This window comes from Phyllobates terribilis, unplaced genomic scaffold (assembly GCF_046119375.1).
Source record: "Phyllobates terribilis strain yellow unplaced genomic scaffold, ASM4611937v1 Scaffold_7__3_contigs__length_470593459, whole genome shotgun sequence".
In the NCBI taxonomy this organism is placed as follows: domain Eukaryota; kingdom Metazoa; phylum Chordata; class Amphibia; order Anura; family Dendrobatidae; genus Phyllobates; species Phyllobates terribilis.
Window position 1 is genome coordinate 236,415,128 of NW_027362767.1, and position 16,552 is coordinate 236,431,679.

General features: G+C 41.0%; 1 protein-coding gene across 2 annotated transcripts in view; it reads left to right on the plus strand.

Annotated features, from left to right (window-relative positions):
• Positions 1-258: 258 nt before the first annotated feature.
• The window catches only part of MECP2 (methyl-CpG binding protein 2), a 61,206-nt gene continuing 44,912 nt past the window's right edge, over positions 259-16,552 (plus strand). Inside the window, exon 1 of one of the 2 annotated variants that reach the window (XM_073639840.1) lies at positions 259-375. In XM_073639840.1, coding sequence (XP_073495941.1) covers positions 326-375 — 50 coding nt within the window. In that variant the 5' untranslated portion in view covers positions 259-325. Of the gene's footprint in view, positions 504-16,552 lie in introns of both variants that reach the window. The other variant, XM_073639841.1, reaches the window with a different exon arrangement.

The window sequence follows — 16,552 nt, forward strand, 5'->3', positions numbered from 1 at the left end:
AGCCTTCGCTTCATAAATTCCCCCTTAACAGCTTCAATAAGTCTTCCTTCATTTACAGGACTTCTTTTAGCCTTTTCTCCGTTTATAGCTATTAGTAACACGGTGCAAGAAGCTCTAATCCTACATTTTCCACACATTTTCCACCCCTGACAGGAAGCTGCTCCAAGTTCCCGCCTAAATAATAGTAACTGCGTCACCACAGCCTACACCGTCTATGCTGCTGCCACGCCCCCTTGCCATAAGGTTCCATTAGACGAAGGCGGGCTTCATGCAAATCAGTGGGCGGGGTTAGCTGTGAAACCTCCGCCTTTTTTCCCTCTGTACAATGAAACATTCCCTGACGTCACTGCGAGTAAGAAGCGACAGAGGAGGCAGGTAGGCTCGGCACGCGCGGTGACGTCACCTCGCCGCTGCTCTCTCCCGCCCTGCCCACTCTTTTCCCTCCTCAGCCTGTGGAGGAGCCGTTAGAAAATGGCCGCCGCGCCGAGCGGAGAGGAGAGACTGTGAGTGCTGGGTTTCCCTTTTCCCTTCCGCTTCCCCTTCCCGCCCTCTCGCTTGCCATTATGTCCGTGTGTGGTGTGTGAGGGGGGCGGGCCCCGCAGGGTGGATGTTTGTTTTTTTTTTTTTTATTATGAATCCCTCAGGCTGAGAAGGGGGGCGGGGCTGTGGGGATAAAAATGTCCCTGACAACGGCTGTGGCTTCCCCCCCTTCGTTCTGTTCTGTGTGGGGATGTCGCACGGTTGCGGGGAGAGCTGGGGGGCACCGTCCTGGGTGGGCTTTACACAGTGCGTCACTGAAGCCCCCTCAGAGCAGAGAGGCCGAGAACTGAAGGGGGCTGGGCAGGGGGCCTGCTGCATGTCCCTCGCCCCATCTGTGTATCCCTCACCTGTGGAACGTTAGTGGCTCCTAAGGGGTCGCACTGGCCCTTTAACAAACCCGTAAAAATGTATTGGCGCTGTCTCTGTTACATTCACAAGCCTCTGATCGCCAAGGGGGCGTGTGAGTGGGCGGCGGGTGCACTTTCACGCCTTCGCAGCGTTTGTGGGTGGTCAGCCGCTCGTCACCTGTCCTGTCCATCCTTCATTTACATGTATTTAAAGCCCCCCCATGCACATTAGACTAACGCCGACATAGATTGTGTATGGGGACCCCCCAGCGGATGATGTCGGAGGAGATAAGGGTCCGCCATGTCCGATTTCAGCTGCCGATCCTTGAGATAAGCCGCCGCCAGTGACCTCTCGTAGAGAAAACAGGAGCAGAGCAAGGGCTCTCGCGTATGGGACTGTCGGTGGGGTGGCTGTCTGCTGTCTAAAGTGTATGATGGGGCTTCAGAATAGGACGCGTAACCCCTAACCGGAGGACAACCAATCAGCAGCGCCCCCCGCCAATGCAGAAATGGGATACGCTGGATAACACCCATAAGGGGTTATCCTTGGATATGTGTCTGATCGCTTAGGATCCCACCGATGAGTGGCACCTTCACCAGCCCCATAGTCCCTGAACATTACGGAAGTGTACCCGGACCACCGCTGCCCCATTCCTGTAAAGTGTTCAGACACCTGTTGGTCAAAGCCAATTTTATTATAAGTGCCTCTTATTTCCTCATCTAGAGGAGACAGTCGCTACTGAAGTGACTTATGTTTGGCAGGAATTCGGCGCCCAGCCTATTAAAAAATAGGACACGTGAAATAACCGATAGACACCGCGTCAGTAGCACCTCGCCTAGCAGTAGAGAAATAAGAGGCGCTAGATAAGTCCTTTTATGTTACGGGGTTGTCTTAGGCTTCCTTCACATATCCGTGTCTCCACACGTATTCATTATAACATATGCTGCTATATACATGGCCATGTTTTTACGCAGTATGTACGTGCAAAACACGCAGATACATGTCAGTTTTTTTCCCGGCAAAACGGATGACAAGGACCAATGCAAGTCTATGGGTCCGTGAAAAACATGTACAGCACACGGATGGCAGCCATGTACAGTCCGTGTGCTGTACGTGTTTAAAATTGCAAAGGAGCGCAGAAGCTTTGTAATTTAATTTTTTTCTTTAACTATTTCGGATAAACACTGATGGTAAACACGGACACATAAAACGGTACTGGTGCCACCAGTGTTTTCTTTCACGGACGTGTGAAGGAGACCTTACGGCTATGTTCACACATTGCGTTTTTGCTGCTCTTTTTTTATGCAAATTTTCAGCTGCGTTTTACAGTACCAGCAAAGTCTGAGATTTCAGAAATCTTATACACACCTTTTTTTTTTTTTTTTTCCCCTGACTATTTTGTCAAATAGCTGTGTTTTTGCAAAATGCAGCATGTCACTTGTTTCAGCGTTTTTCACCCATTGAAAGCAATTGGTAGTGCAAAGAAAGCGGGTATCGGGTTCTGCTGCGTTTTTGGTGCTAAAACCTGAGGATGTTGAATCAGGTTATTTTGTATGCACTAAACTTTATCAGCATGCACAAGAGACAAATGTACTCTGACAAAAACGCAGTAAAAAACGTTACAAAAACTCATCAAAATCTGCTTTTTTGAGGTTGCTTTTTTACTGCCAAGAGAGCAGGTTTTGCCTGCAGAAAAAAAACCACAACAAAAATGTAATGTGTGAACAAAGCCAAAGAATGATAGGATTGGCAATCAACATCTGATCGCATTAATTGTGACAATTGGAGACCACTCTAGGCTATCTTCAGCAGTGCTACACACGCTCAATGCTGCGACAGCGTGCATGTGCGACCACCGCTCCTTCCAGAGAAAATCCATTCTGGTGACTAGAGGGAGCTCCTGCGATCAGACGCTTATCACTTATCCTTTCAATCTCAGCGTAACTTTGTAAAGACGTTAACTAGCGCCTCTCATTTATACATCGGGAGGATGTGACATCCACTTAGAAAGTAGCGTGCTCTTAGCCTAGTAATGAGAATAGGACGCGTGAGCTATAACTGATGGGTCATTACAGCCAATCATTGTCCAATGCAGAAGTGAAAGGTCTTGTGTAACCATTTTAAATACTTAAAGAAATGGAGAATCAATGACACCTAACTTTAAGTGATTATGTCACCAGACCACTTTCTAGCAAAGAAAAAAATATATGGAGTTAAATATTTCGGCGACTATTGTTACAATATAAGAAATTTCTCCGAAATTGGAAGTGGATGCATAGCTTATCCCTGATGTTTGTCAGAGTAAAGTATGCCATATCTAATTAATGCTGTCCTAAAAACAGAAAATGTTGATAACCACTCTCCCTTTAGATTAACATTGACAGCTGTTCTTGCCCCTTTCCAAAATTTCTAAGAACCCTGCTAATATTAATGTAAATATGGTGCCTGAACAAAATCTACCACTTTTTGTTCACCGCAAAACTAGCACCTTGATGCAAAAAAAGTAACAGAAAGTAGCACTAACTTGTTAGCATGGTGGTGTAAGGCAGGGTTCCCCAACTCCAGTCCTCAAGGCCCACCAACAGGTCATGTTTTCAGGATTTCCTTAGCATTGCACAGGTGATGGAATTATTGCCTGTGCAGGTGATGGAATTATCACCTGTGTAATACTAAGGAAATCCTGAAAACATGACCTGTTGGTGGGCCTTGAGGACTGGAGTTGGGGAACCCTGGTGTAAGGTCACTAGCGTGGAAACTTGTGACCATTCTGAGGTACATGGTATCTGTCGACTATGTTGTTTTGAGATGTAAGAGTAGATGCAATGTTGCCAGCACTTCTCATGTGCCAATGTGGGTAAAAAAAAAAAAAAGAATTTGCAAGTGATCTAAACTTTTGGCACAGTCAGGTTTGTGGAGTCAGAGTTGGAGTCTTTATAAAATGGACCGACTCCTAAAATATGTAATAAATTGGGTACAGTAGTACAATGCAGGATGTGCTGTAAATGTTTTTTATTAGAATTTGGGAAAGTTATGAAATGTCTGTAATATTCCTGATGTAAGGATTGAAGCTTTTAGTTGAGTTGAATCTGTGCTGCACTTTATGTAAATGCTCAGTAGTGAGGCCGTGCTGTGGCTGTGGAGTCGGTGTTTTGGCTTAATGACTCCACAGCCCTGGTAGCACGAACGCCTATTCACAATGTGCATTACAACCCTGAATGTTCTTGTGCCGCCATTGTCACCTGCTGGTTGTGTCTTCTGAAGCAGCACCAATGTATTTTTCTTGGTTTTATGTCGTAGTAAATACAATTTTTAAAAGTAACTTTCACAGTTCAAATATCATTGGGTAGATGATCTAGATTGCACTTAAAACCTGCAATCCTGAGAGGTCAATTTCCAGAGATGCAGATCTAGTAATCTGTTTCTTTTAGGCTCCATTTGGATTTGGAGGAGATTATATCACATCCGCAGCAGAAATTAACCTATAATGTGGAATTTAAACTTGCATAATGTCAATTGATTCCGCAGATATATATATTCAGCAAATACACATGAAAATTTGTGACAAATGCAGCAGAGAATTCACAAATGTTCTTATGGTTTAATTTTTTAAATGCTTGCTAAAGCAAAAAATGTGACTGTCACAATTTTTTTCATAGCTTTTATTTTTACTAGTTCTTGGTGGTATTTTTTATTTTGTTACACATAATATTAATTATAATATATGTATCTGTAAAAATAGAAAAATATATATTTTTTTCCTGTAGAAAACCCTATTTGAAAATGCCAGAAAAGTGCTGTCTACCCAAAGTATACTGCGTGAAAAAAAAAAAGCCATTGAACCCTCTAATGGCATGAATTGCATATGTAGTTTATGATGCAGTTTTTATATTTAGCCAAGTCAGAAGTGGATTGAAAAAAGAAAGGGAAATATGTAGGAAGGACTTACCGTATACTTCTCCTTAGATGGATCCACTTATTGCTTTAGCTCAAATGCTGCATAGAAAAATAGTGTGTGATTCCCGCCTTCTAGTACCATTTGTATTCGGGGTCATTTTGTACATAAAAAAAACATTTAAGTTCCAGTAAAGAAGAAGAATGACAAAAATCCCAGAGCATGCTGCTTTTGGGGTGGGGGTAAACGGAAAATGCATCAAATCAAAACGCATTGCATGTAGTGCGTAAAATATTTAACACCTTGAAAAACATCTTGTTTTTGTCAAAATTGATGTGTGACAATTGAAACCAACTTGCCTTCAAACACTTTTTTTGTGGCTTTTCTTTATGCTTGTAAAAATTTCCACAAATTTCAGATGTTTTTATTTTTTTGCTTTTTTCATACATAGAAGTCTATGGAAAAAGTGTCTGTAGCATGCAGTGTTTTTTTTTTTGTGGGAGGAGTCGGGCTAAAAATGCTCAAACAAAAAGAACGCCATAGAATAGATGTATTGGTTCTCCTCATTGAATTGCCACAAAAAAATGCATTTGTCTTTCCAGCCTGAGTTATCCAGTATTTTAAAAAGACTTTAACAGGTAATGTGCTAAAATAAAAATATAACAAATATCTGCAGCTACAGTGCAGTTTATCACCTCTTGTTTACTTGTCATACATTACAATGTTGTATACATCCACATTAGTTATCTAATTTTGTTATTTAACACTAAAGGTCCACTTTAACACCATTTGGGGTCCACTTTTCCAAAAGTAGAAATCCTCTTTGAGGCTCACACACACAGGTTTGTAGAGTTTTCGCCTTGTTTCTATGGAATCTTGAACAACTTTTTCTTTAAGGGCAGAATCGTAGCAGCCAGATGTTACATATACACAGGGTTTTGTTTTTTAAGCACAGCATGTTAAGGCTTCTCTATAGGGCTTTAAAAATAGTAGAACAAAAAAAAAACACAACCAAAAAATGCTTGAAATGTTTGGCATTTTCACAAACCTTTTAAAAGCCAGGGTTGAATTCACATATCCGTTTTTCTTTCCTTCTACCTTAAAAAAAACAGACAGATTTTCATCAGTGTATTGGATTCGATTTTAATCTATTTTTGGTGCTTGCATGTTTCAATTTTTACCATTGTGTGTTTTAATTTTCACATGCAAAAGAAGCTTCTCCTAGCAACAAGTCAGTGAAAAAAGGTAAGCACACAGATGTAACATGAACAGCATCTTGTGAGTTTTCCACTTTTTTTTTTTTTCATTGACCCATTCACTTGCATTGGCGAGTTTGAGCTACAAATCAGACCAAAGAAGGACTTGTCTCCGTGTCTGACATGTGAACAGCTTTATAGAATATAATGTGTGAAAGCTGACTCCTGAATGAGACCTGATGCTATCATAATGTAGACAGTATTAACTTAGTTTGGGCAGTCTGAGGTTAAGTGCCCACGTAGCGTTATTGTAGCGTTTTTACGGCCGCGAAAACGCTTGTAAAACAGTCTGCCATGCAAAGCAATGTGAATTCGGATGTGCTGTGCACATGATGCGCTAATTAGCATGCCGAATACGCATTGCGTTGCAAAATTCAGCATGACCATTTCTACCGCGATTACACTGCAAATTCGCCGCCATTGAGGAATATTGAAACGCAGCAAACCCGCAGGTATAGGTGGATTTGCTGCGTTTCAATTAAATTCAATGGCCGCGAATTTGCAGCGTAATCGCGGTGCGTGTGGTACCCGGGATGAAGAGGAGACTACAACTCCTCTCATCCCGGCTACCACGCGGTGAAAAAAAGAATTAAAAAAGTTAAAAACAAACAAAACCTGTATGTTCACCTCTCAGGCGGCCCCCGATCTGCTCCCGGCCACGTCCTCTCTCCTTGGCGTCCCGCGGTGTACTGTTAGGACCTGCGGTGACGTCATTTAGTCACCTGATGGTCACATGACCGCTGACGTCGGCGGTCAGGTCCTGACAGTACACCGCGGGGCGCCAAGGACAGCGGACGTGGCCGGGAGGAGACCGGAGAGGTGAGTGTACAGGTTTTGTTTTTTTTTTTTAACGTTTTAATTCTCTTTTTTTTTTTTTTTTTTTTTACTATAGATGCTGCAGTTAAAGCATCAGTTGTTCACACATTATAAATCCATGCCGGTTGCATGGATTTATATTGTGTGACCAACTTGTCAAGCACTTTTCCAAGTGATGCTCAAAATCGCTTGGAAAACTGCTTGAAAAAACGCATGTAAAAACGCTGAAAAAATGCTTCTCTCTGAGAGAGGCAAAAACTCTCTGCATCAAATCTGCTACGTGGGTACATAGCCTGAAGATGCGCCAAATTTATCACCGTCAGGGCTTGTTCACAGAACAGTATTTTTGGGCCAAGCCCTGTTCATGATAAAGGCAGACAACACTTGGACCATTGTCATTCAATGGGACAGTGCAGATGAGTGATTTTTTTTTTTTTTTTTTTCACTGACCAAATCTGCATGTGAAAAAAATCACATCATGCACTAGTTTAATCTCTAAATTGGATGAGACTCCCTATTCAAGTCTATCGGTGGGCAAGGAAACTCAGATGCTACAGTATCCAATTTTACAGATACATTACAATTCTGTAACATTGGAAATTAAATAGTCTTGTAAATGATTAAAAGCCGCTACTGTAAAAATGGATTTCACATGGATGACAAGTGAGAAAATAATCGTCCCAAGTTTTCTGGATGAAACTGAACAATTTTTAATGTGCTCTTGTGAACCTACCAAATGCATCCTGTTATACATTAGAAATCTTTACTTACATAAATTGTTAGGCTATGTGCGTACGTTCACAATTTGAATACAGAAAATTCCTTAAGGTGTCTGCATCTCTTGGCAGGAAAAATGCTGCAGAAAAAAACGCGCGTTTTTTGATGCGCTTAAGTACAGCAATGAATGCTTTTTGGAGCTAAATAAAGATATTTGAAAAAAGAAACGTGGGACATCGCTTTAACCTGTGGATTACAGTCAGACCTGGGATGAGTATATTGGTTAATTTAAAATGATTAAAGAATGTCTGTTGTATTTCAAATAAAGTGTTTTACTCTCTGTGTGTGTTTATTTAACTCTACTTAGGCTGAGTGCCCACTATGCGTTTTTCAAGCGTTTTTACCGCGGAATTTCCACAGCGAAAACGCTTGGTAATACGTGCCCCATGGTCCCCAATGATAATCCGCATGTGCTGTGCACATGCGGAAATTTCCGCTGCGGATTATCATTGCGGAAAAATATGCAGAATGTCCATTAATTTTGCAGACACATAGTTTAATTGCCGCCATTGACTTGCATTGAATCACTTAATATCCGCATGACTACATATGCACATGTGGATATTAAGCGATTCAATGTGCGGATGGTACCCGGGTCTGGAGAAGAGGAGACTCTTCTCCAGACTCGGGTACCATAGTACCTGTTAAAAAAAAGAATTTAAAATAAAAAATAAAGATTATACTTACCTTCCGATGGCCCCCGGTCTCCTCAGCGATGCGTCCGGTGTGTTGGGCGGCTCGCGATGGTCTAAAAGGACCTTCCATGACGTCATTTAGTCAGGTCGCGTGACCTGTCACATGACTAAATGACGTTATGAAAGGTCCTTTCACACCACCGCGAGCAGTACAAGAGACCGGACGCAGGGGAGAAAAGACCGGGGGCCATCGGAAGGTAAGTATAATCTTTATTTTTTACTATTCTTATTCCTTTTTTTTTAACTATTACTTGGTCACACTATATATGCCGGTTGCATGGATTTATATAGTGTGACCAAGTTGTCAAGCACTTTTCCAAGTGATGCTAAAATCGCTTGGAAAAGCGCTTGATAACCCGCATGCAGAAATGCATGCAAAAACGCTTGACAAACGCTTCTACCTGGCAGGAAAAACGCATGTAAAATGCGCATGCGTTTTTCCTGCCAGGGAGATGTGGAAAAAATATGCAGCATTTCTGCATCATGGGCACTTAGCCTTAGGTTTAATAATGAAAGGGTCTGACACCTTTTCATCACTAAACAAAAGGGCTAGGTGTCAGATAATCCCATAAACCTTAATCTCATTAGCATTTCCATTCATGTCATTTATGAGGCAGCTGAGAGCTGCTATTTTTAGCCTAGGAAGGTGCCATTAGGCAAACATGTTCCCTAGCTATTAATAACAGCACACAGCTGTTTGTTTAGCTGCTACGTCCTCACAATCAGCAACCAGCAGCGCTTTGGACTAAGCTTATTTTAGCTGCTTCCAAAACGCTGTGTTCTAATATTGCACTTTTGTTGTCAATACATGCGGATCCACCGCATATAATGACACTTCAATCGGTCAAAATTTACAGTAGAGGTTAGCGTCTTCGCTACAGAAATGCGGGTGAGTTTGGGTATGTGCTCACGATCAGGAGCCGCTGCAGGTTTGAAGCTGTGTGTTTATGCAGAGTCAAACCTGCAGCGTCCAGATGTTATAGCATAGTAGATGGGATTTCTAAAAATCCCATGTCCGCTATGCTTGCAACTTAGGCTGCTTATCACCCGCAACAGAAATTTGACCACTAGAATGTATTGAATGTGGTAAATCCCCATGGTTCAGTGAACACATGTGGATTTACCTGCGTTCGATAGAGCGTAGCGTTTTGGACGCAGCAGAAATATGTTGCCTCCAAAGCGCTGCTATGTTCGGATTGTGGGCACATAGACTAAAATGGTGTGGGCTTCCACGTCATTTTCATAACCAGTAGAGGGAAAGCCAACCGCTGGGAGCTGATATTAGTAACCGGGGAATGGGCCATTAGCCAAAAATGTTTCCCGGCTATTAATAACAGCCCACAGCTGTTTGCTTAGTCTTTACTGGCTAGACTACAGGAGGAACCCAGATTTTTTTTTACATAGGGTTCCCCTATAAAATCTAACCAGCAAAAGGCTAAACAGACAGCTGCGGGCTGATATTAATAGCCAGGGAAGGGGCCATGGATCCTGGCCCCTTCCGCGGCTAATAATATCAGCTCTCAGCAGCCCCAGAAATGGCGCATCCATAAGATGCCCAAATCTGGCGCTTAGCCTCCGGTCTTCCCACTGCTGTGTAGCGGTGGCGAGTGGGGTAATAAGGTTGGGGCTCATGTCAGCCTTGTATTGGCGGCTGACATGAAGCCCAGGGTAGTAATGGAGGACGTCTATAAGACGCACCCATTACTAACCCTGTAGTAAGGGTTTTGACATTTTCTTTTAAATAAAGACGGCCAGAATAAAGTCTTTTGTTTAAATAAAATTCCACACGGTTTTAATCTTTTATTTAAAAATAAAAAACACTGTATACTCACCTAACGCCCAATTCCCGAAGTCCTCGTCTCCTGTAAAAACAAAAATGAAAAACAACGATATCCCTAACCTGTCCGCCGTCATGACATAATCCCAGTGTCCCACGACGATCCGGGTCACTTTTACTGCAGATACACCAGCTGGGGCTGACTTCACCAGAATTCTTAAGCTGATGAGCTCTGGTGCCCTCACTGCATCAGTGTTGCATGGGAAAATTCGCACGCAGCACTGATGCCTTAAGTGAGGTCCCGAAGCTCTCAGCTGATCTTCAGCTGATGAACTCCGGTGAAAAACGCTGCAGAAACGCACAAAGAATTGACATGCTACAGATTTAAACACAATGGCAATCCTGACAGTAAAATTCCTGATCATGTGCACAGCACATCAGGATTGTCATTGCATTAGCTGGCACACGGATTACCTAGCGGTTTTGGTACATGTCTGCATGGAAAAAAACGCATCAAAAACTCAGTGTGCACATAGCATTAGGCCTCATTCAGACTTCAGTTTTTCTCGTGCTATCGGTGCTTTTCACTCGGCCATTCACATGTCCGATTTTATATTTTCTTGAACCAAGTGATCCATGCAAAATCGTGGTGACATGTCTGATATTGATCCGGGTGTCAGATCAAAATAGTCAATGCAAGTCTATGGATCTGTGAAAAAAAATAGACCTCGCTCGGTTGCCACCTGTGTGCTGTCCATCTTTTACTGACTGATAGGAGAAGATGAGGGAAAAAAAAGTTTCTCCCCTTTCTGCCTATTGTTGCGGGTCCCAGTGATTAGACCATCACCGATCAGCAAGTTAGTAGCTATTCTGTGGATAGGTGATAACTTGTTTTCAGGGGACAGCCCCTTTCACTGATTTGCACCCCAAATTTTTTTTGCAGCTTTTACAAATTGTTCTGGATCATTTGGATGCAACTGTGGTGTGGACCACAATTGCATCCAACTTTGGGGCTTATCCACAGTTGTATATTTTCGTCAGTCAGGACGTTTGTAAGAGGTGACAATCCTTCAATTAAACGTTTATGTTTTGGCTTAGAAACACGCAAATGTGATTGAGGTCCTAGGCTTCTTCCGCATGGTATAGTCACATTTTAGTGTTTGTGTTATGGTCATAAGTGCTGTTTTCCCTGGAAAAAAACACATGGACCTAAAAGAGCATTGTGAAAACACATGCTGTAGTGGCTTTTGGCCACAGGATAATTTTCTAACCAAATGTGCAATGTTAACTTAGTGGATTGTTGATTTTTCCTAGCAACTGTATCTGCTGATGTTTGAATGTATGTTTGCAAAGCTTTGGAAATGCTGTTGTGAAAAGTATTTGGTGCAGAAATTTCTGCATCTCTTGACTGGAAAAAAACGTAAAATAGGCATGTTTTTGCTGCTTTTTCGGTGCAGATTTTTCCCCACTCAGTATGCGTGAAATCGACAGCAAAAACACTGAAAAACAATTAACATGCTAAAGATTTAAATCTGCAAGTCAAAAATAAGCAACATGTGCATGAGACTGCAGGATTCTCATTAACTTTGCTGGCAACAGGAAACTCTTCAAGTTTTAGGCTATGTTCCCACATGTTGTATTTTGCTGCAGATTTTTATGCAAATTTTCAGCTGCTTTTGGCAGTAGCAGCAAAGTCTATGAGAAACTAGAATTCTCTATTCCCACATGTTGTGTTTTTTTTGCTGCTTATTTTCTGCCTTGGTTGGGTTTTTGGAAAATTGAGCATGTCACTTCTTTCAGCATTTTTTGATGGCAGAATAGAATGGGATTCTTTTTTTTCACAGAACTTTATGTACATGCATTAAACACAGAAGGACAGTGAAAAAAACGCAGCAAAACCTGCTGATTTTCTGCCAGAAATCAGTTTTGCTGCACATTTCTGACTGAAAAAACACAATGTGTGGGAACATAGCCTTATGACAAATCAACGCAGAAAAAAAAAGCGACAAATCTGCAACATGTGCACTGGCCCAACACTGATCAGGAATTCTGCATTGGTGTGGTTCCATTGTATATAGTTCTTACCTCTATCGTGGTAGAAGTAGAAGTAGCAGTAGTGAAAACCCCTCTAAGGCTCTGTTCACATATGCATCATGACTTATGTTTAAATTAAAAATAAATCTATAATATTTAGCTAGATTTTTTTTTATATAAATGTATTATTTGTGATTGTGAATGTTTGGCTCCTACTGCATGTTGCGTTCACATGCAGCAAGCAGTTATGCTGTAGTAGCCCTGTGCTGCTGTTTCCCTGCCCAATTACTTAATCTTGTCGGGAAACATCTGTTTCACCTGCAAGACTGCGGACAATCGTAATATTTCCCTACAAAATTAAGTGATAGTGCAGGGAGGCAATGGAAAGACCTCAGCGTCACAGGGCTGCTATAGTTAAAAGCCACAACATGACCATTGCATGCATGGTCATCCAAGCCACTCTTCTCAGCTCTTGGTGTACATCAAGAATTATCAGCATGTAAGTAGAATAAATATTGCACACAATTTAATTTGCACATATTGTAGGAAAGAAAAGATTCCACAGAGAGGTCTTCCCGATCCAACTGTGCACTGTAAAGATGAATTATATCATTATAGTGGATAAATGGGCGACAAATGCATCCTGAAGATTGAGATGTGCTCTGATTTTGTATCCCAGTAAGATAATGTCAGTGTCATTAATCAGTGATTTTACAGACTTAGGCCTCATTCAGACAGTGTTGTTGTTTTTTCTCTTATGTGAAAGCAAAGGGCTGGCTTACATAAGTGAATGGTCAGTTTCTCATTAGTGTTTGGTTGGTGTCCATTTTTACCTTCAATGTTTTATCAGCTAGCCCCGTATGCCAAAATAACTAATGGAGGTTTCTGGTGTCATACAGTCAGTGAAATAGCACCATGATCACTTCTGAATGCTGTCCAAGTGTTTCACTGACCCACAGACTTGAATGGGTTTGATTCGTGACCTCAATCAAATTTGGAAATGTCTGTCCTTTTCTTTTTTTTTTCTTTCCCCTTGGGGGAACACAGTCCAGAAGAAAATCCAAGCTTGTGAACAGCCCCATAATTGGCATGTGTTCTGTGTATAAAAACAGCATTTAGATCATGTATATGAAACCCGGTTGTCTGAATGAGGCCTTAAGACTCGTTCAGATGTCTGTGATTCACATACAGGGTGTGTCCATGGTTTTCCCATTCTAGTCTATGAACCAAATCAAAAAATCCCATTCAGGTCTAGTCTATAGGTCTGTGAAAATCTCAGACACCACAGAGATGCAATTCGTGTGTCATCCAAGTGCTGTCCGTTTTTAATGTTTATTTGATAGGAGAAACTTTTTTTTTTTTTTTTTTGCATATGAGAAAAATGAATGAATGATTTTGATCAGGGTTTTTTTTTTTTCATCTGATTTTCAATCATTTTTCCTCTTGTCAAAAAATAAGGGGAAAAAAATGGGCTTGTGAACGAGATCTTACTCCAGGATCGGAAAGCCATATTAATAGCTAGGTCCATCACGTCTTCAAATTGCAGATGTGATAGGCTGTATGTGCAGCTCTGTGTGGTCACCCACATCCCGGAGGGGTGCAGGGGCTGCCCCGTGTGCTCAGTTGCGCAGACTGAAAATAACCTTTTCTGTATGAGGCCTTAGGGATCATAATGTTCTATATATCCCTACTTTAACACTGTGTTGGTTTTAATGACTAGCTGTGCTCTTATGTTAAACAGCTATAGCATTTTATTAATTTGCTACATAGGGGGATTTTTGCTTTTTGTTAGGGTAAAGGGTTCAGGCAGACAGTATGGTGGCTATGCAGTTAAAGCCTGGCCAATGGCTGCACTACTGTGAAACAAAATCTTGTGGCAATTGACTATCTCGGTGGTCAGAGTTTTGGCCTCACTGTTTGGCTCTACCCTGAGCATGTGATTAGTGTAAATGATTGATTATTTATATTATCAGTAGTTGCTATCAGCTGATCAGAAGTATTAGAAGAACCCTGTTACACCTGACGATGGGTAACCATGAATGGCAGTAAATGGTTGACATCTGTGTCCGCAGAAGTTCAGGTTATAACATATGTTTAATGTCAGGTTCAGCACCACATCCCAAAACAAATACATTTTATTAGACACTCTCTTGAAATTACATCAACAGATACTATTGTACCCACTGAATGTCGACCCCATGCACTGTGTGTATACTAATGTGTGTTTTCCTGAGTGGTCAAAAGGCACCACGCAGTTTATCATGTGGTACTTATCAGCCATTTATTAAGGCTATGTCCGATTCACACATTCGCATTTCCTATGAGGCTGTGTGTTCTTCTCAGGATACCCGCAGCCAGCTGTGCATGTTCGTTCATAGTTGTGGACTAGAAGCACGAATGAGTGAATTGGGCTTTATTCAGACAGCGTATTTTTCAATTTTGGGCTGCATACAAAACGTTTGCAAATTAGACTTCACAGTGACCTCACAATAGTCAATGGCCCTTTCAGGCGAATGATTTTGAAAACTGACACACTCCGTGTTAGAATCCTATTAAAAGAAAAATCACACCCCAAAAAATCACACCTTTATGTTTATATCCCATTTAGCAGCGGAGACAAAAAAATTTTATTTGAATAACGGATCCAGTTTGTCATATATATATATATATATATATATATATATATATATATATATATATATATATATATATATATATATATATATATATATACACAATGAATTATGTAATTAGGCTGAAAAACGAAATCTAATATTTACATATGGATGAAGAGCTCACTTTTTCAGGATAGAAATCTGATGCATTTGAAAATGCTTACATTGATAAGCCTTTAGACCAAATTCACACGTCCTTGTTTGGAACATATTTTTTTTCCTTAATTTTACATTTGTGGGAAATATTCCAAACCATTTACCTAGGAGAAAAATTGCATTTTGGTGGCACAAATATGTACAGTGTACTACTGTCTGTAGGCGCAGCCCTAGTTCAGTGGGAAGGTTTCTGGTGTAACGCCATAGTGCGCCGTCCAGCTGTAACATTTGTTGAGTGATCGTGAAGGAGTTAAGCCATTCATCTTGACATTAACGCTCAGATGATTGTCAAGATCATATTACTTGAACCATTGATGAGTGTCAAACTCTTAGATCTGATGGAGCGTTGTAAAAAGGTGAATGAAAGCAGTAGGTGAATACAATAGATCCAGATGAGTTGTCTTCTCAGGTTCTAGAAAATACAGATTCTTTAAGTTTTTGTGTAGTTTGAATGCCCTATCAATGACTTACAGGGGGATTTAATTTTTGCAAATATGGGTTTAATAGATTGGAACAGATTTTTTTTACAACCAGATTTAAATACTAGGACTGCTCAATCAGCTGATTTTGGGGGGGACAACTGAGGTAGCGATAATGTTATTTATACTAGCTGTAAGGCTGGACTAGGTTACATAATATAAATGGTAACAACTGTAGAAACAAAAAATGCTGAAACATAACACAACTGAAATGAACGAGGAGCAAGGCCCTGTTAGAGCAAGACAAGCAGAAAGGGCTGCAGCGAGCTTTAGGAAGGAAAACCAACAAAACTTTAATTGTAAATGTGCTATTACAATATTTTCTTTGCACATGACGGCTGGGATTGGACACAGCCTTGCTTCCACTTAGCTGTGGACCCTCAGATCAGCTTTCAGGAACACATGTTTGACAGCGTTTACATCACTACGTGTGCTTCTGTTATTAACCCCTGATTCTCATTCAATAAGTATTCAGTCGTTAAAGAGGCAGAATTTCAGTTGGAGAGGAAATTTTTGAGATGTTTACTGTACATATCCATTCCTAATAAATAGTTTTGCTCTCTCCGTATACCTTCTGGTTCCACGCACACAGCATTTATTGTCTCATTGTCTAGCATTTATGACCACTCTCTTTGCAAAAAAACAAACAGGTCAGATGTCTGTATGTCAGTAAGGAAATACAGCAGGTATTGCTGAGTTTTTTTGCTGTAGTGCCCCTCAAAAAGATGATGCAACTTCCTTAAGGTTTTGACAGCAAAACCTGATACCTTTTTTGCTGCATTTTTGCAGTTACCCATTGCTTTCTATTGGTGAAAAACGCTGATAGAAGCAACATGCTGCATTTTGCAAAAATGCAGCAGTTTTCCAAATCAGTCAGGAAAAAACAAAACAATGTGTGTGCATGAGATTTCTGAAATCTCATAGGTTTTGCTGGTTCTGTAAAACGCAGCTTAAAATTTGCATAAACAAGTGGCAAAAACGCAACATGTGAACATAGCATTAGGCTCTGTTCACATCTGTGTAGGAGCTACATGCATCCACTTATTTTTCATAAAAATAATGCACATCATGCTAAAAGCCAACAGACCTAATTAAGTTACTAGGGTC